At 45.9% G+C, this 20,945-nt stretch overlaps 1 protein-coding gene across 1 annotated transcript in view; it reads left to right on the forward strand.

The window, feature by feature from the left end:
- ZDHHC8 (zinc finger DHHC-type palmitoyltransferase 8) overlaps positions 1–20,945 on the forward strand; it is a 195,541-nt gene that overhangs the window by 166,497 nt on the left and 8,099 nt on the right. The window contains exons 4-10 of the mRNA XM_060249609.1: positions 1,487–1,659; positions 4,615–4,717; positions 5,513–5,604; positions 7,968–8,100; positions 12,449–12,554; positions 14,513–14,622; positions 18,887–19,920. Of these exons, the coding sequence (XP_060105592.1) occupies positions 1,487–1,659; positions 4,615–4,717; positions 5,513–5,604; positions 7,968–8,100; positions 12,449–12,554; positions 14,513–14,622; positions 18,887–19,920 (1,751 nt within the window). The remainder of the gene's footprint in view (positions 1–1,486; positions 1,660–4,614; positions 4,718–5,512; positions 5,605–7,967; positions 8,101–12,448; positions 12,555–14,512; positions 14,623–18,886; positions 19,921–20,945) is intronic.

Below are 20,945 nucleotides of genomic sequence, written 5' to 3' on the forward strand. Positions count from 1 at the left end.
CAAGCCGTTTCCAGCAAGGTCGGGGTTTCTCCCCCCGACCCCTCTCTGAAGAGTGCTTGTTCACTTCTCCAATTGAGCTAGCCCGGAAACGGTTCAAACTGAAGTGGATTTTTTTTGCAACGGGATAAAATTGTGTCAATTTCACTGTGTGAAACCAGCCTCAGGTTTGAATTCCCCCCTCTGTCACGCAAGCTTGCTGGGTGACCTTGGGCCAGTCACACCCTCTCAGCCTAACCTACCTCACAGGGTTGATTTGATTTATTCGATCTATAAACGACCCTCCCCCAGCAGGCTCAGGGTGGTGTACAGCGATGCAACATATAATAAAATAACAGTTTTACTTAAAGTGAAACAAGACAAGGAAAGATTTTGTGATTGCTGGGAGGTAGTGATTTAAGGAGAAAAAAGTAGCAGTTGGTCAGAGCAGAAATGTGAACTATGCTTGATATGAAGAAAACAGTTTAAAAATGATGTGCTCTTGAGGACTCTTAATTTCATTTATTTATTTAGATTTATAGCCCGCCCTTTCCCGAATGGACTCTGAGCGGGTAACAACAGTCAATAATACAAGGTTAAAATCAGACACATATAATAAAACAACATACAATCTGAAAACAACATAACAGTCTAAAAACAAACTCCAGTTCTGCAGTTGGTGGTATCAGTTGCCTCCACACCTTTTCAACGTATATATTTTAGAGAATCCTGAACATGTGTTAGCAATTCTTACAGGGATAGGAATATAACTCAAGGTTTGGCTTCTGACAACTTTTCTGTATAGGATTTGGAAGGCGGGGGAGGTCTCCAGCCAGGAATTGTGCCAGTGGAGGACAAGATGCTTGGAGAGACCACGGCAAGCAGAGGGCACGGTGACCCTCTGGCTCAGTGGCAGAGCAGCTACCTGACATGCAGAGAATTTTATTAAGACATCAGTTAATATCATTTTATACCAGTTTGTCTGGAGGGTTCCTAGTCTGTTTGCACAACCTCTAGTTTTAACAGAGTTTGGAATTTATTTTACGACCATAATAAGGGTGCTGGAGGTAAAATGGATAAATGAGAAGTTAGAGAAAATGTTAACTTATTTGGCACCGTTATACGCTGCTTCTCTGCAGTACGATCCCAAGAAAATCAATGAAATAAATAGGTTATGTTAGTGATTTTTTTTCTAAGGGAGAAAAATCAGATTGGGGGAGGATAAAGGAGCCACTGTGCTGAATTTAAAAAGGATAACTGGAAGCCAAAGATAGTCATTATTACAGAAAAGGCTGCTTGTGTTTTTTTAGACTTGTCTTCAAAATGCTGAGATCAATAAACTTAACTTACTTCCCAAATAATATTCAGAGCTGCGATTCTTAGAATGATACCTGTTTCACCAACTAGATTATTTTGTTGCTAACCCTTGCCTACATATTTGTTATAACTTTTGGATCAAGTTGCTTCATTTTGATACTTATACCTTCTCTCTCTCTCCTCTCTTTACAAGGATTTTGACCATCATTGCCCTTGGGTTAATAACTGCATAGGACGGAGGAACTACCGATATTTTTTCCTCTTCTTGCTGTCCTTAAGCGCCCACATGGTTGGAGTGTTCACTTTTGGACTCATCTTCGTTTTAAACCACGCGGAAAAACTGGGGGCAGTGCACACAGCCGTTACGTATCCTTCTTTTGGCAAGTGGAATGTTCACCCTAGAAGAACTGGATGTGTGGACCGCGAAAGCTAGCTGCATTCCCTCAATATTATTATCTTATCCCTTCCACAGCCCTTGCTCTCTGGTTTTTGTACAGTTCTCTGGTTTATAACCAGAGCCCGTTTGGTGTAGTTGTTAAGTACACAGACTCTTATCTAGGAGAACCGGGTTTGATTCCCCACTTCTCCACTTGCAGCTGCTGGAATGGCCTTGGATCAGCCATAGCTCTCACAGATCTCTCCTTGAAAGGGCAGCTGCTGTAAGAGCTCTCTTAGCCCCACCTACCTCACAGGGTGTCTGTTGTGAGGGAGGAAGGTAAAGGAGATAGCAAGCCACTCTGAGACTCTGAGATTCAGAGTGAAGGGCATGTATAAATCCAATATCATCATCTTCCTCCTCCTCCTCGGTCATCTGTCCCACACTATCCCAAAGTCACTCATTCCCTGCGCAAACGTAGGCCTTCTTTTTAAGGCCAAACCATACCTGATGTGAAACACCCATGGATTATGTCTTCTGTGGTTTATTAAAATACTTATTTGTGGCCCCAGAGAGCCAGCTTGGTGCAGTGGTTAACAACGGCAGGTTCTAATCTGGAGAACTGGGTTTGATTCACCACTTCAACACATGCAGCCAGCTGGGTGACCTTGGACCAGGCACAGTTCTCTCAAGCTCTCTCAGCCCCACCTCCTTCACAAGATGTTTGTTGTGGGGAGAGGAAGGGAAGGAGATTGTAAACTGCTCTGAGACTCTGGGTGAAGGGCGGGGTATAAGTCTAGTCTCTCCTCTTCTCCTTTGAAGACTGTTGAGAGATTTGTATCAAGATTTTCAATCTCTGTGTTGGGCAGGACTTTTTTTGTAGCAAGAACTCATTTGTATATTAGGCCACACACTCCCAAGAGCTTACAGTAGGCCCTGTAATAAGAGCCCTGTAAGCTCCAGGAGAATTGGCTACATCAGGGGTGTGTGGCCTAATATGCAAAGGAGTTCCTGCTACAAAAAAGCCCTGGTATTGGGGCTGGAGATCTGGAATTACAACTGATCTCCAGAAGACAGACAACAGTTTCCCTAGAGAAAACAGTGGGTAGGCTATGACATTATATTCTGCTGAGGTCCTTCCCATTACCCTCGCTACACGCCGCCCCTAAATCTCCAGGGATTTCCTAATCCAGAGCTGGCAACCCAAGTTTGTACTGCCACAGTCAGCAGATTTACACCCTTCCAAATCCACTGAGCCCAGACCTGGATAGCCCAGGCAAGACCAATCTTGTTAGATCTCAGAACCTAAGCAGGGTCAGCCCTGGTTAGTACTTGGATGGGTCACCATGCAGAAGAAACCACCTCTGCACATTTCTTGCCCTGAGAATCCTAAAGGGTTGCTGTAAGTCGGCTGGGACTTCAGAGCACTTTCCACCATTGACTCAGGGCCAGTCCTGCCATTAGGCAAACTAGGTGATTGCCTAGAGTGCTGGCCTCTTGGGGGTGCCAAATCAGGTACCCCCCCCATGCGACTCAGTGATGTTATCAGTGCAGGGGAGGGGCACCAGAAGCTGGCCTTGCCTAGGGAGCCAGACATTCTAGGTCTGGCCCAGCATTCAGTCCATTCAAATCAGTGGGATGTCACTCTGTTTATGATTGCATTTTAAATTGTGGAGGAGAGAGATGGGAGGAAGAGGCTAAATGCTGTCTTCCCCTCCAGCAACTCTCCCCCCTCCCTGTATTTTGAATTGCAAATAGCAGCTGAGCTCCAGTTCAAATTGGGGTCTTTCTCCCCAGATGCTTTTCTTGCAGGGAAAGAAATATACAAGCACCTGAACACTGTGTGTGTGTATGTCTGTCTATCTCTCTCTCTTTCTCTCTGTCTCTCTCTTTCTGCAAGTGTGTGTGTGTGTGTGTGTTGGAGATAGCACACCATAGGAGAGTTAATCCCAATGCCACCTGCAGTCCTGATCCAAACTCTTCCTCCGCACCTCCCCAGCAGCTGTTTGCAGTTTACAGAACAGCAGGGGTACAATCCATGGAACTCCTGTTGTTACTTCTCATTAAACTCTCAGATGGCAGATGGGAGCTCACACGGCAGCGTGATGTTCCACCACACAAAACAAAGAAAGAAAGAAATTGCCCCTGAAAAATGCATCTGCAGAGGGTATGGAGAAAGTGGCTTTCATAACTATGTAACTATCTAATCAGTGGCTGACAGTTCAGTTTAGAGAGGTCCTCAAAAAAGGCCTTCTCTACGGTTGCCAGCTCTGGGTTGGGAAATGCCTGGAGATTTGGGGAATGGAGCCTGACGAAGGCAGGGTTAAGAGAGAGATGTGACCTCACAGGGTATAATGCAATAGGGTCCCCCTTCCAAAGCAGCCATTTTCTCCAGGGGAACTGATCTCTGTAACCTAGAGAGAACAGTTGTAATTCTAGGAGATCTCCAGCCACCACCTGGAGACTGGCAACCCTGCATCAGTCAGACCCCAAGTGTAACACCATCACCTTCTTGTCCTCCATCACAGTTGTTCCTTTCTTTTTCAGTCAGATGTAGAAAGCATTTGGTGGCTGCTTGCTATCACCATCACTTGCCTGGTAATTGACCAGCGATGGCCGCCAAGAACAGATAACCCTGAAGCGGGGGGAGGGCCTCCAAACTGGGGGATCCCCTGCCCCCACCTGGAGATTGGCAACCCTAGCCATAGAATATAGTCATTGTAAACTTCTGTCGCAAACATGGACGATATGCAGTCACGCTGTTACCCTTTGTGTAAAGTTTTAGAGCTTGGTTTAGTATAGTTCAGTCTCTCATTTTCACTGAGATGGAAAGGGTTAGAATCCTCCAGGACTCCTTCTGAAAGGCTCTGGGGTGCTTTCCCTTCTCTTCCTGTCATTTGCATCCTCATTTAAACACTAGAATTTCCTTAATGTTGGGGACACAGGATGGCTGTCATGTGTGTGGCTGGGTTGTTCTTTATTCCAGTCATTGGCCTCACAGGCTTCCATATTGTCCTAGTGGCACGAGGACGCACAACCAACGAACAGGTAAGGAGGCAATTTTTAAACATTTAAACAAAGGGGACATGTCTCCATGATAGAGAATGGGTCTTTTATGCAGAAGGCTTCAGGCTCAGTTCCTGATCTGTCAAAAGGGAAGGGGCTGTGACCCAGTGGTAGAGCATCTGCTTGGCATGCAGAAGGTCCCAGGTTCAGTCACTGGCATTACCTGTTAAAAGAACAAGACTCTAGTTGCTGAAAAAGACCTCGGCTGGAGAGCTGCTGCCAGTCTGAGTAGACAATACTGACTGTGATGGACCGATGGTCTGATTCAGTGTAAGGCAGCTTCATACGTTAATCTTGGTTAGGAACAGGACTGTACCCAGTGGGAGTGCTACAGATTCTATAGGGGGCACCAGCCCTGTGGCCCCCCCCCCCCCCCACTGCTGGCTACAGCCCTGGTTAGTGAGCGTTGGGAAAGACTTTTATTTCCCTGCCGATCAGAATACTTTAAGATGGGCCAGTGGCCCATTAGTTTGAGGCAACTTCACGTATATTTGTGTCTCCATGTTCTCTGCAGAGATATGGGGAGAGGGGTGTAAGAGAAACAATTATACTATTTTGAAGAAAGTCAGAAACTTGCTTTCATGTTGCACTTGAGGGCTTCCTTAGAGACGTCTGGTTGGCCACTGCTGGGAAATGGGTACTGGAGTAGATGGACCTTTGGTTTGCTCCGGCAGGGCTCTTTTGATACTGAAGACGAGAGATCAGCAGCCGTGATGTAGATGTCCTAATTGATGTTTTTCTTACCTGTTCAAAGTACTATGATTATTATAATTGCAGGTGACAGGTAAATTCCGAGGAGGAGTGAATCCTTTCACTCGAGGATGCTGTGGTAATGTGGAACATGTTCTCTGCAGCCCTCTGGCACCCAGGTAAACCAGGAGGAGAGGAGTATAAAAGCTACATTATTAACCTAAGCTGTGTCCCAGGGGTCCTGGGAGTTCCAGCCTGTTGCTTACTAGGCATTTTGGACCTGAAAAACCTGGGTTCAGATCCTCCATCTACCACTGATGCGTCAGCTGGTTCATATATTATTTTGGCAACTGCTGGAGAACTCTTTTTATATGGACAGACTCACAACCCCACTTCAAAGCAGGAATGTGCTTGGTTGCATTGCAGGTTTCAGCACCAGCATCAGATAGTTCTGGTGCAAGAACAAATTAAACCCCAGTGAGGGGAAAAGACAGATACCTCTTTTGTCTAACCAGTAGGGGGAAGGGGATTTCAGCTGGGGAAAGTGTGTGGTTGGAAGTTAACTTCTCCTTCCCTAATTTGTGTGTGTTAAGTGCTCAAAGTCGCTTCCAGCTCATGGCGACGCTATGAAGTGATGACCCTCCAAGCATCTTATTGTTAACAGCCTTGCTCGGATCTTGCAAACGGAGGGCTGCGGCTTCCTTGACGGAGTCAATCCATCTCATGTTGGCTCCTCCTGTTTTCCTGCTGCCTTTGACTTTTCCTAGCATTATTATCTTTTCCAGTGAGTCTTCTCTGTGCCTCTCCTGGAGGGAGAAAACTTCTGTCTCCACTTTGTTGTGTTCAGTAAAGAGTTTTTCTGAGTTTACAGCTGATCTCCAGACTATAGAGATCAGCTTCCTGGAGGAAAAAGCAGAAGGGGGACTCTGGTGTGAAATTCCTGCTGACCTTCCCCCCCTCCCCACACTTTGTTCTACCCAAACACTGCCTCCAAATCTTCAGGAATTTCCAAAGACAGCGTTTCTAATGGCAGGAAAATTTGAATATGGGGGAGAGAATCCCATGATCCTTTTTGATGTTCCACCAAGTTGAAATGGTATGGCACAGCCTACCACAATATTCTGCCTTCTTATTCCCACCTCATTTACTGTAGGGTTGCCAGGCAGGGGATAATGAGTTAAAAAAAAAAAAAGGCCTAGGCCACATTGCTTGTATCACAACTCACTTCTACCATAGAGTTTTTGCCCAAAGACCAGAGTGTCGCCTGGAAATAGCTGACATGATGTCATTTCCTGTACAATGCAGGCAACTCAGCCTAGGCTTTCTTCTTTTTAATGGTAAGTCCATTTGACAGCCGGCGGGGGGCAGGGCTTGTGGCGGGAGACCCCCCTCCAACTCCACAGGGTGTCTGGCAACTGTATATAAATCAGGCCAATCTCTCATGCACTCAAGTACATTTCCTTTGCAGCCCCCTTTTAATTGATTTTGCTCGCTAGAAATTGCTTATCTGATGAAATTCAGTATTCAGGCAGATCCATATCAGCCTCCATCATCAAAGCAATTATTCTCCTGGTCTCAAAGATTCTCCTTCTCCTACAATAGCAGTCTGCCTTTTCACAAGATCCTATCCACTGTCAGAACAAAATTGAAGTCCTTGAAACTGATGCTTGGCTCCTTAGCGTTATAATGAATGGAAGGTAGTGGTGGTTTTCAATCTCCTTGACAGTTTTCAGTATTATGAAATAGGCACTCTCCAAGTGCAGGACTCTCTAAGCACAGAAGTGATCCTTAAAACTGCCCGGCTTTGTCGTCTCTGGGCACAATTGATTGGGAAGCTCTCCTGCAGAAGCTCCAATGAAATGAATGGGAACTCCTCTCTAATGCCAGTGAAACTTGTGTAGGAGAAACTAGCCATTGGCTAGATCCAGACGAAATCTTCCAATGGCAGAATGGAAATTTTCAGCCTCACCCCTCCCACTGTACTCCACCGATTTCCAGAAAATTCTGCTCCTGGGTTAGAGGGGACGTTAAAGAATGGTATGGGAAGGTTTGAAGTGGGAAGAAGGAATTAGTAGGAGTTGCCACTATAGTCTGGATCCAGTCCTCTCAAAATCTCAGTGTAACAAAAATGACACTTCCCAGGCTACTTACAAATGCTTCTTTTAGCTATGCAAACAAAACAGGAGTTGGATTTTTCCCCCTCTTTCCTATTTGCAAGGAGTTGGTTTTTTTAAAAAAGAAGAAATCTTTAACTAACTTGAGAGCCAGTTTGGTGTAGTGGTTAAGTGTGCGGACTCTTATCTGGGAGAACTGGATTTGATTCCCCACTCCTCCACTTGTACCTGCTGGAATGGCCTTGGGTCAGCCATAGCTCTTGTAGAAATTGCCCTTGAAAGGACAGCTGCTATAAGAGCTCCCTCAGCCCCACCCACCTCACAGGGTGTCTGTTGTGGGGGGAGAAGTTAAAAGAGATTGTGACTGCTCTGAGATTCAGAGTATAGGGCGGAATATAAATCCAATGTCTTCTTCTTTAATTTCTCAGATACATTGTTGACCCAAAGAAGAAACAGCCAGTAAGCGTGAAACCACCCTTTCTGAGACCAGATTTAACTGAGCGGCAGATCACAGTCAAGATCAGTGACAACGGCATTCAAGCCAACCTCAACCGGAGCAAGGTAGAGCAATGTTTTAGGCCCCTGACTCCTCCTTGTTTAGCCCCCAAGATGTAAGAAACTTCTAGTCCTGGGAAGAAGGGGCTACAGAATACACTACCCAGCTGCTGTCATTCCAAAACCATCAACATTTCAGGCAGAGCTGTTGGGGGGATAAGATATTAGGGGGGAAACAGGAGAAGAGATTATGGATTGCTTCCAACCAGGGCTTATTTTGTAGCAGGAACTCCTTTGCATATTAGGCTACACCCCCCTGTTATAGCCAATCCTCCAAGAGCTTACAGGGCTCTTCTTACAGGGCTTACTGTAAGCTCTTGGAGGATTGGCTAATTAGGGGGGGTATAGCCTAATATGAAAAGCAGTTCCTGCAACAAAAAAAGCCCTGGTTACAACTGGCTCTTCCATGGTGAAAATGGGAGAAAAGGGTTCCCTTTGATCACCAAGAATGCTATGCTGGGGATCATGGAACTGCCATGGACAAAAACCACATGAGATGAGAGTTGTAGCAAGGGGTCCTCAACGTTTTTGAGTCTGCCAGGTATGTTTGGAATTCTGACACAGGGTGGTAGATGCAGCCACAAAATGATTGCTGTAGGAGGTAGAGCCAGCCACAAAATGGTTGCTGTAGCTTACCTTCAGTCCCACAGTGAAGATCTTAGTGTTGTAGTATCAGCTGCAGCCAAAACAGCATTTTTGAAAATCTGCACAGCCAGTTAGCTCTCCAGTGGCCAATAGGAAGCTTTACTGGACAAAAGTCCAACCTTGCTCTGCTCACTTTCTAAAGACACTTGATGGACACCAGCAGGGCTTTTTGTGGAGCAGGAACTCCTTTGCATATTAGGCCACACACCCCTGATGTAGCCAGTCCTCCAAGAGCTTCCAGCAGGCCCTGTAAGAAGAGCCCTGTCAGCTCTTGGAGGACTGGCTACATCAGGGGTGTGTGGCCTAATATGCAAAGGAGTTCCTGCTACAAAAAAAGCCCTGGACACCAGGAAAAGTGTCACTGGGCATTATGGCACCCATGGGCACCACCAGGTTGGGGACCCCTGTAATAAAGAATTTGGTGAGGGGGAAATGCTACCTGGATTGGAAATAATGAAGGATAGGGGCACCTTCTTTGGGCGCTCATAGAATTGGATCCACCGGTCCAAACTTTTTGAAACTTGGAGGGTGTTTTGAAGAGAGGCACCGGATGCTATGTTGAAAACTCTCTACCTCAAACAACAGCCCCCCTAGAGCGCCAGATACCCACAGATCAATTCACCATTATACCCTTATGGGAATCAGTCTCCATAGGGAATAATGGAGTGCCCAGCAAACATTTCTCTCCCCCCACCCACTTTCTGATGACCCTGAAGTGGGGGGACAGCCTCCAAACCAGGGGATCCCCTGCCCCCAACTGGCAATCCTAAGCTGGAGAGCTGGGTAACATCTGGGTTCAATCCAACCAGCTTTTCTACTTCATATCTCCAGTTCCCCCTCCATTATGTGTGCCTTTTGCCCATGCCAGTTCCGTAATGCCTGACATAGCCTTTCGGGTGATAGAAAAGTTGTCCCTCTGGCCTCATTTGTGATGAAAAGCCGGTCAGTTCCAGCAGCATGTTTTTAAACTAATAAATACATGATTTAACATTCATTTTGTACTCTGCAAGGCCTCTGCTCTGTAAAGAGCTTCGGGGCACTTCAGGGTTATTCTGTTGTTAATAACCTGTGGACTGAAGCCCAGGATAGAAAATGCATTTTTGAAACAGAAGATAATTTCTAGTTTTGGAAGATTATGAGAACAAGTACGTTTCTGTAGGAAAACAAGATCTGTGTGAAAGTCAAGCCTCTTTGATTAGAACAATGTGTGGTTTACAGGGTACCTTTTATAAACGAGGCAGCCTCTGAGACCAAAATGTGAAGGGGGGAGGCCAGCATGGGGAGAGAGGGGCTATTTAGTCTTTGTGTCGTTTCCCAGTGGAAACTGCCATCCTGCTTGGGAGTGGCGATTTTTCATTGGGGAAACATAAAACAGCAAGAGGGGAAAGAATTAATTAGTCTGTCTTCCTGAGTGGCTGCTTTCTGCTCAAATGGTCTCATGAGATTATGCGTAATCTTGAAGCATGAAAGATGCATAGCTGCATCCTTATTTTAAAACTCCATGCATTCTTAGTTGTAATCTGGTACCTGCAGGAGTGGCTGCGGGGGGAGCTCAAAAAGGGAGAGAGGGAAGTCTGCCTTTCTCCTTACTGAACGAGGCCAAGCATTGTCCTTCTGCTACTGGGCTGGGCCAGGCTGGGGGGGGGGGCAGGGCTATAGCTGCAGGGGGGCCTGTGTGGGCCCTGCTCCCTGACTTCCTGGTGAGGCCCCCTGACTCAGGGCCCCTAACCCACAGCTTTCTCTTCCTGCTGCCTCTGCCACTGCCTGGGAGGCGGGCGGGCAGATTGCAAGAGGTCAGTCCTCCCTATTCAGAGAACTGGGGGTGTGGGAGGTGAGATGGCCCTTTGGAAAGTAAGGAAGCCCCACCTGTGCCTTGCTGCTGCCAAGGACAGCCTGGCAGAGGTCAGACAGACAGAGCATCAGTGCACAGCTCCCCGCAAGAATTAAATTAATGTAAGTGGGAAATCTAAATGCCCCCAACATTTGAAATCCTGGCTATGGGCCTGATGGGGGCATTAGCCCCCCAGGAAACTCCAGGGGACCATAACAGCCAGTCCACCAACACCTGGATCTCTCTTTCCTTCCCTCCCACCTTTACAGTGCAATTCTAAGCAGAGTTAACCCTTCTAAGCCTATTGACTTCGGTGAGCACTGAAGGGCGTAACTCTGCTTAGGACTGCACTGTTAGATGGGTAAGGCTGGAGCCTTTTTGAGGGCCACCCCCACATCTGCTCCCTCAGGTACCAGATTCTAGCTAGGAATCCCCATGCATGGAATTTTAAAATAAGGATGCAACTACGCATTTGGCATACCCATTCAGCATTATGAGGGCTTTGGGGTAGAAAAAGTCCAGCAGGAACTCATTTGCATATTAAGCCACACCCCTGACTTCACCATTGCTTCAAGCAGGGCTTTTTTGTAGAAAAGGTCCAGTAGGAACTCATTTGCATATTAGGCCAGCTGGAACTGCATTGCTGCAAAAAAAAAAAAAAAAAGCCCTGAGCATTACCTAATCACCGAGTACACAATTTCTTCAGTAAGCAAGCCTCAGAAAGGAAGCAACATTTTTTCAGCTACCATGATTCTGAGTACAATAATACAGAGGCCCCCAACCTTTTTTATCCCAGGGACCGACCCCAGGGCTGGCCGGCCCACTGTGGCCCCAGAGCCAGTGGCCGCCCCCCACTCCCCCAAGGCGCCTCTTCCTCCCCCACCGTTTCCTCCTCTGTCCCGCCCCCCGCAGCCTTGCCGCCCGCCCCCATGCAGCCTCACTGCCTCCTGTTTTTACCACTTTAAGGCCACTTTATCACTTTAAGGTGAAGCGCCTTCCAGACCTCCACCCCCCCCCCCGATCAGCTGATCCAATCCGCCAGGAAAATTACAACAGCCGTCCCTCACCGCTGCTGCTGCAGTTTTCCCCACTGATTGGATCAGCTGATCAGCAGGGGGTGGGGGAGGTCAGCCTGGAAAGCGCTTCATGGCACCTTCCCCGGCCTTAAAGTGGTATAAACAGGGGACGGCGAGGCTGCGCGGGAAGGTGGGGGCAGCTGCGCAGCCCACTCGGAAACAGGCCACGGACCGGTACCAGTCTAGGGCCCGGGGGTTGGGGACCCCTGCAATAATGGACATAAAATATGCCAAGGAAACAATTAATATGCATAAGGTCTTAATCCATTAATAGCAATAATATTTAATGCATTAATTACATTTTAATACATTAATATTAATACATCCAGATTTGTTGCATTCATTACGTTTCAAGATTTCCCCCCATGCTTTCCAAGGCTTGCTGGAGGGGAGCATGGAGCGGAGACCCAGATGAGTATTAAAGTGCAATCCTAAACAGAAAACAAGGTTTTCTAGACCTCAGAGTTATAGATACACTTGAAAAAGGATCAAGAGGCCTCTGGTATTAAGAGACATATGGAGCAATCCCTTGACCCAGATCTAGCCAAGAAGCCAGCTGATGGGAATGTCTTTGAATAGGTTGTGTGCATGCCTAAATACTTTCAGATGCCTCCGTGCCGGGAAGTAATACCATAATATTCAGTAGATAATATTTAGCCAAGCACAATGAGAAGACAGGCACAACCATTTCCTTAATTTGAAGAGTTTGCATGACTTCTGTTCTCTGTTATCTTACATTAGATGTGCAGTGCCTTCTGGACCTTGAAATGATATTAATTTGCTTTATTGGGTTATTTTTCAGTCTAAAGTTAGCCTGGAAGGGTTGGAAGACAAAAGCCTGGATATCCAGCCACCTCTACCACCCAAAGGAGATTCCAGCAAATATAGTGAACTGGGGAGCAGTGAAGGTATTGGGGCTTTACTTTTGAAGCCAGACAGGATACTGGCCACAGCCATATAGTGTGGATTCTCTGTTTTGCAGTCATTGCTGCTGTGAATGCAGAAGCTTGGAGCTTCTTACTGGTTGTGATCACACATGCAAAAAAGTGCATTTTCGATCCACTTTCAAGGCACTTTCCAACTGGATTTTATTGTCTGAACTGGCAAAACCCAGTTGGAAAGTGCATTGAAAGCGAATTGAAAGTGCATTATTTTGTGTGTGTGATCACAGGACATGAGGACTTTCTATACCGTATCCACCATCTGCTGCCATTTTCCCTGCATTTGTTCCCTGCCGTGCCACTGAAGGGCTTTCTGAAAATCAGCAAATGGTATATCATTACAGCCAGGGCTTTTTTTTGTAGCAGGAACTCCTTTGCATATTAGGCCACACACCTCTGATGTAGCCAGTCTTCCAAGAGCTTACAGGGCTCTTAGGACATGGCCTACTATAAGCTCCAGGAGGATTGGCTACATCAAGGGTGTTTGGCCTAATATGCAAAGGAGTTCCTGCTACAAAAAAAGCCCTAATTACAGCACCATAGCAATAGCTAGCCTGGTGTAGTGTTTAAACTGTTGATCTAGGATCTGAGAGACCTAAGTTCAAATTTCCAGTCTGCCATGGAAGCTTGCTGGATGACCTTGGGCTAGTCATACATACTCTTGGCCCAACATACCTCACAGGGTTGTTGTGATGATAAAATGGAGAAGTGGAGGATGTTGTAAAGTGGGTGGAAATGGTGGCATCAAACAACCGATGGAAGGAAAATGGTACTGATGTGGGTGGGACCTTTGAAAACAGACGCCTTCCCATTCAGAAGCTGTGATAACTCTCTTGGACTGTGCACTTCCCCAAAAGATCATAGCAAAGCAGGTTTAGGAATGAGCATACTGAGAACAGGGAAAGGATGATTGGAACATGTTTAGAGTTTGTATGGATACTCCAAAAAGATTCTAAAAGCTCCAGGTTAGACACCTGAGTGGAGAAAAACCTTGGTGTGGAAGCAGCCATTACAGGCCTCTTTAAACTGAGTCCGTACACTTAACCACTACACCAAACTGGCGTGCACTGTTTGAATAAAGTACTCTGAAATGAAGCTGGCTTACAGTCGGTTAGGTAATTGATTAATCTAGCCTCGCATTGTCTACTCTGATTCGGAGTGGATCACCAGGTTCTCAGACAAAGAAAAGTAAACCTTAACAAACCAAGAAGAGACAAGGAGATCAAGCAGGTGAAAATAATCAATGTACAGCTAACAGACCTTCTTATATCACTGAGCTTTGAGCTCACAGTGACCATGCTAGTATCTCTTCCCCAAAGCAAGGAGATGATTCCCCATGCTAGACACTTTGGGTGAAATCACATTGGGTATTTGGCACAGTAGTATCGTGGCTTTGAAAAAGCTGGTGCTCTTTGATGCATGCTGTGGCAATCACACAGCCCCCGTCCTGCTGCTGGGAGTGGCACGGGCGGCACACGCGCAAGAGGAGTCTTCAGACTGCTCCTGCACATGAAGGGCACCCCAGCCATTCAGACTGCCAGGAAACGCACTCTGTATGCGCTTTAGAGATTTCCTGGATTTAATATGCACTATCACACATGCACATCTGCCCCCAAGTCCTGCCTATACTTACCTCATCTTAGGACAGGCTGGGATCTTCCTGGTAGCTGTTTCTCTGGTTCCAACCTGTCCTAAGATGAGGTAAGTATGAGCAGGACTCAGGGGCAGATATGTGCGTGTGATCATGCACATTAAGTCCAGAGGGGAGGGGTGGCCAAATCTCTTGTGTGATCTCACCTTTTGTGGGGCACTCAACATTCCAAAGTGCTCCTTAACTCAGCTAGGGTGGGGACTCCCGGTGTGTACTCTTGCACATAAATATGCATCGGTTTTAGTTCATTTCTTTTCTTTCTTTCTTTTCCCAGAGAGCAGCCTTTCGCCCAAACTGATCAGCCCTCCCACACCGGCAATGTATAAGTATCGCCCAGCTTTCAGTAACAATCCTAAAGTACACTATCATGGAGCATCTGAACAGGTGAGGATTTAAAGTGCTTAAGAAAGGTATCTCCTCAATGACAGATCCAAGTGGGCAGCTGTGTTGGTCTGAAGCAGGAGAACAAAGCAGGAGTCAAGTAGTACCTTTAAGACAATACCTGATCCCCTCGTCTGATGAAGTGTGCTTAAGAGAGCACACGAAAGCTTACGTTCTGAATAAAAATTGGTTGGTCTTAAAGGTGCAACTTGACTCCTGCTTTGTTCCTCAATGACACTTCATCTTGCATAAACTGCCACAGACAGTACCCATCCGTTAGACGCAAGGTGTTTGGACCTCAAAAGGCAGGCATATATAAACATCCACATTTATGCAGGGGGGAAAGTTCTAGATCTGAGTGGTTATGAATGAGAGTGGTTTTAACTGGTAATTATTATTACATCTGCCTTGACCTGGATGGCCCAGGCTAGCCTGATCTCATCAGAAGCTAAGCAGGATCAGCTCTGGTTAGTGCTTGGATGGGAGACCACCAAGGAGGTGCAGCGGTGCTACCAAGAGGCAAGCAGTGGCAAGCCACCTCTGTTAATCCCTTGCATTTGCAAACTCCACAAGGTCACCATAAGTTCGCTGTGACTCGGTGGCATCTTACACACCTAGGCATTTTTACATCAGATACAGTATTCTCAGTTTAAAGGAAGCAGCATGCTGCAGAATTTTGTCAGAGGCGCATCTTGCTTTGGTATATTTGAATTGAAAGAAGAAAATCCTTTTTCAGAACCGAGGATTCCAAAACTGTGAAAATATCTAAGTCAACCAAAGAGCCAGTTCCTATCTAACATGGAGGCCTAGGTCTTGCAGAGATGGTAAACCAAGGGCTGGTCTGTCTGTACCACTTTAAGTGTGTAGTCATATGGAGATAGATCAAAATGGGAAGCCGTGTTGGCCTGTCTCTGAAGCAGCTTGTTGGAACTGGTTTTCCATGTAACCAACGTCTATTAATTTCAGTGCCTGAGCCTTGCTCAGTTCCGCAGGGCCTGCAAGACTGCTCTTTTTCAGCTGGCCTTTACTTAATGATCTTACAGCATATTGTTGAATGAATACCGTCACCACGGAAAAACTGTGCGATGCATAACATCAAGATTTTAATATTAATCTAATCTTAGAATGCTTGTTAATTACAATGATGATTAATTTTATAAATGTTTGATTTATAATATGTATGTACGTATAATATATATTGTTTTAATTGTTGAAGTACCTGTGTTGTGAGCTGCCCTGAGCCTGCTTCGGTGGGGAGGGCAGGATACAAATTAATATTATTATTATTATTATTATTATTATTATTATTATTATTATTATTATTATTATTATTATTATTATTATTATTATTATTATATTGTAAGTAAGAGTAGATTCATTGGTAGATTTGTTCAAGGTTTTGCAGAAAAAGCCCAGAAGGAACTCATTTGCATATTAAGCCACACCCACTGATGTCACCATTGCTTTGCTTAGGGCTTTTTGTAGAAAAGCAAGAGCCCCATGGGGCAGAGTGTTAAAGCTGCAATACTGCAGTTCTAAGCTCTGCTCACGACCTGAGTTCGATCCCCGGCGGAAGCTGGGTTTTCAGGTAGCCAGCTCAAGGTTGACTCAGCTTTCCATCAGTAAATGGAAGTACCCAGCTTGCTGGGGGGGGGGGGCGGAATGTAGATGACTGGGGAAGGCAATGCAAACCACCCCGTAAAAAGTCTGCTGTGAAAACTTTGTGAGAGCAGTGTCACCCCAGAGTTGGAAACTATTGGTGCTTGCACAGGGGACCTTTCCTTTCCTTTTGTAAAAAAAGCCCAGCAGAAACTCATTTGCATATTAGGCCACACCTCCTGATGCCAAGCCAGCCAGAACTGCGTTCCTGTGCATTCCTGCTCAAAAAAGTCCTGGATTTGTCTCTGGTGCTTTAAAAAAAAATTACATATTTAATGTTTAGGTGTTCTTAGCAATTTGCTGTATTGCTTTAATTAGTTTGTAAGTGGCCTTGAATTGCAAGAAGCAAGGCTTTAAATACTTTTTGCATAGTCCTTGAGATAAGCATGAAAGATTTGTTCTTGGCCTCACTCTGGGATTAATTCCCAGGAATTACATGGCTAATCAATTCAAACATAACTTCTCCTTCTTCTCCCTCTCATACTTTAATGATGTGGCTAACAAAGTGAGCTCTGAGTCGTGAAAGCTTATTCAACAATAAATCAGTTAATGTTTAAGGTGCCACAAGATTCTCTGTTGATCTGGTTACAACAGAGTAATACGGCTACCTCCCTGGAGTTTAGAGATTTGAGTATTACAGTGTGTGGCTTGCTTTCAGAAGGAGGAATTTGATACATACCATACTGCAAAAAAAGTTCTGTGAAAGAAGTGCACCCCAAAACGAAAATTCTTGCTCTTGGAAGATCTGAAATATTGCATACAATCCTTCTCGTGTGTTTCCCTGCCCAAACTAGTAGATTACATATTTGAGACATTAAGCTTGTGTGTTAGTTTCTAGAAATAAGATATGAATCACCCATTGTTTTTTTTTAAATTGTGCAGTTTAATTAGGGGGAAAAAATCATGAAATGAATGACTTTACTTAACCTTCAGTTCATAATTAAATATATTGCAATGTATGATGAAAAGGTTTTATGCCATTCATGCCTCTTGTTCTGTGGGTATGATGTGGCTGCAAAATCAAGCATTTCAGTGAGGGTTGCTGCAGGCCTCATTTTGGGCAGGAGCTCTCAGGATCAGAGTTCCGGAACATCTAACTTTCATTGTGCTCTTTCTTTCTTAACCCCCTCCGCCCCAAATGCTTGCTTCTGGGCTCCATTGTTCAAACCCCCTGTGACAATTTTATGAAGGCAGTCCTGTGTTGTGAAGCATAGATTCTCTGTGTGCTGCTAGGGATTTCTGTTTATACGCAGTGTCTTTCAATAAGCTGCAAAATGCTTAGCACCTAAGGGCAGGGGTGGAATTCTAGCAGGAGCCCCTTTGCATATTAGGCCACACACCCCTGATGTGGCCAGTCCTCCAAGAGCTTACAAAAAAGAGTCTTGTAAGCTCTTGGAGGATTGGCTACATCAGGGGTGTGTGGCCTAATATGCAAAGGAGCTCCTGCTAGAATTCCTCCCCTGCCTAAGGGATACATACTCCATAGTGGAGAACCACCTCTGCAGCATACAAAGGAAGATGTGGAAACCATATATAGGCTCTATGCCTATGATGATTGCCCTCTTAGCTTTGAAAATGGGAGGCAGACACCCATTAAGAAATCCTGCTTCAGGAAAGTGCCTTTTTTAAAGTTCACTGTAATGGCTCATCCATCTTTCTTTGGGTACTTGTCGCCCGACTGAGAGCTTTCAAAAGGCAAGTTTGCAGTGTGCTATTATGGCACCGAGCTGCCCACAGCTGAAAAGATTACCTTGAGAGCTTCACCTTTATTACCTGACAAATGGCTTCAGTGTGCCTCTCATTCAAAATATTATAGTTTTATGCATGCTTCAGCTGGTTTCGAACTGTCTGTAGAACTGGGTGGATGGAAGAGAATACTAGTATCGAGCAGGGCTTTGTGTAGAAAGGGTCTTTAAGTTGTAAGTTAGGGTCAGGAATGCAGGGCATGTTGAGAAGGGGCTTTGGCCTTTGTGCCTGCACAGTTTTCACGTCCTGAAACAGCCCAAGGGTGGTACTATTAGGTCTCTTGGGGGAAACCCATGGATATCTCAGAGAACATTTGGGTTTCTCCAAACAGCACCCTGGGACTATTACAGGCTGATATTATGGTGCTGAAGCCCCCTGTCGTGTGCACTGTGTTCCTGATTTTCACTGTGCAGTGCACACACAGGAGTTGAGGAGAACCCACAAGTGTAGAACAAAGTAAGATGCACCTTTAAGACCAACAAAGTTTTATTCAGAATGTAAGCTTTCGTATGCTAGAATGTGTGCTATTGTCTGATGAAGTGTGCTTCTAGCACACGAAAGCTTACATTCCGAATAAAACTTTGTTGGTCTTAAAGGTGCAACTTGACCCTTGCTTTGTTCTACTGCTTCAGACCAACATGGCTGCCCACCTGGATATAGCTCAAGTGTGATTGTGATATCTCTGTCACCTTGTTCCAACTTTTGTACTGCATTCCATAAAGGAGTCCAAGTATATGGTGACTGCAAAGAAAAGAGGGAAATGGTCCCATTTTGCAAAGAGGAGACGTTCCAAGAGTATTGTGGCCTGTATTCTGCCTCCCTTTCTTTGGCCCTGCTGCCTTATCTCTTATCTCTTTTCCAGATCTCCATACAGGATGGCCACAAGCAAGCAGCCGTCATGGAGGAGAACGACAGCAGCCTCGATTACCAGTCAGAACCGAGCGTCGATATCCCCAGCTATCGGAAGAGCTCCCTCCACAAGACCTACCAGTCTTCTCCACTCCAGATAGACTCCTTTGCTGTCAATTCGAGGTCTTTGAGCCTAAAATCCGCCAGCCGGCGAGGGTTAGACAAAATGCCCCTCCATCCCCTGAAGTCAGAAGGGGCTGCCTCCACACCTTACAAGAGCATCTTTTCCCCCAACTCTTTGTCGAACAGGAACGGAAGTTTGTCTTATGACAGTTTGCTCAACCCCATGTCCCCCTCAGGGAGGAGGTGCATAGCTCATTCCGCTGTGGGCTCCATTGGGTACCACTCGCCATATTTGTCTGCCAAAATGTGCCACCTGCGAGGCAGAGAGCTTCAGCGCCCACCCCCACAGAGCTTCAGCCCCGTGCTGGGCAGCCCGGCTTCACACCCACGTGACCCCTCACCGGTCCGCTATGACAACCTGTCGAAAACCATTATGGCATCCATTCAGGAGAGGAAGGAAATGGAGGAGAGGGAAAAACTCCTCCTCTCTCACCCAGACTCTGTGTTTGCAGACTCTGGTGTGTACGACACCCCTAGTTCTTACAGCCTTCAGCAAGTCAGCATGCTGTCGGAAGACCCTCGGAGCATCGTCTTGAGATACGGCTCTAGAGACAACCTGATGGCCGCAAGCAGTTTTAGCGCAAGGAACCCTGTCCTGCAGGCCTCGGTTACTTCCCTCTCCAGCGCCATGACCAGAACATCAAGGACTTCCACTCCTTCCCTTCAAGCTGACTTAGCCAATAACAATGTCCAAGCCCACCAAGCATTGCAGGGCAGGATGAGCAATGGCTCCTTCAAGTCTCCTGGCCATCAAGTCCCATCATCCCCCGGTGGGATACCTAGGTCACCTTCGTATGGCCCAAAAGCGGTCTCTTTTGTTAACGCTGTGGAAATAACAGAGGCACAACCTATGGGGACTCCAAGGTATGCACAACTTTCTTACTACAGTTGTCCTTAAACTGTGCTAGCGTCCTTCCTTTCCTCCTTAGCAGAGATATTTTTCTTTGAATGCTCAAGGATTTTTTTTTTTGACAGGGGAAATATTATTAAATTTTGGAACATGGAAAGATGGCATACAGATTAGTATCCAGCCTGTTTCGTGTGAGCAGTGGGGGGGAGCCATCAAAGTCGTTTATTCCTATTGTGGTGCAGGAGAAACGCAATTACGTGAACTCGCAGTGCACACATGCTCAATGCACAAGAAACAGCTTAAAAGCCAGTTGTCATGTGTGACAATCCATGTGCTGATTGCTGCAGGGTGAAAAAATGGCAGCTGGATCAATCTGGCAAGGTGGCCATTGGAAGGAGACAGTGGGATAGAATAGCATCCATTACACAGTGGGCAGCTACATTATGAGTATAACCAGGGCTTTTTTTTTGTAGCAGGAACTCCTTTGTATATTAGACCACACACCCCTGAGGTAGCCAATCCTCCAAGTACTTACAGTAGGCCCTGTAAGAAGAGCCCTGTAAGCTCTGGGAGGATTGGCTGCATCAGGGGTGTGTGGCTTAATATGCGAATGAGTTCCTGCTACAAAAAAAGCCCTGAGTATAACATTTTACCTTAGAGAGAAAAACTCTGTACTGACCTACAGCCTGAAAGTCCAGTAAACATTGATAACCACCATTGCAGAGACATCCCCATGGCTCTGTCACATTTTTATCTTGCCTTTCCTTCAGGAAATGTTCATGGTGTTATTTAATTTTATCCTTGCAATCATCCTATGAGGTAGTTTAGGCTGAGAGAGTGTCACCTGGCGAGCTTTAGAGTTGATGGGGGACTGGAACCTAGAATTCTCCAGTCCTAAGCTAGGATGCTAACACCTGTATACTGTGCTGCTCTTGGATTTAGCATCTCTAGGGTGAAACCAACCATATACTTTACATTCAGAATCAGAGTTAGAAAGCTGTTACGTTTTAAACCAGAAGTGCCAATTAAGAGCCGCAGT

The sequence above is a fragment of the Heteronotia binoei genome, chromosome 11 (genome assembly GCF_032191835.1).
Source record: "Heteronotia binoei isolate CCM8104 ecotype False Entrance Well chromosome 11, APGP_CSIRO_Hbin_v1, whole genome shotgun sequence".
NCBI lineage: Eukaryota > Metazoa > Chordata > Lepidosauria > Squamata > Gekkonidae > Heteronotia > Heteronotia binoei.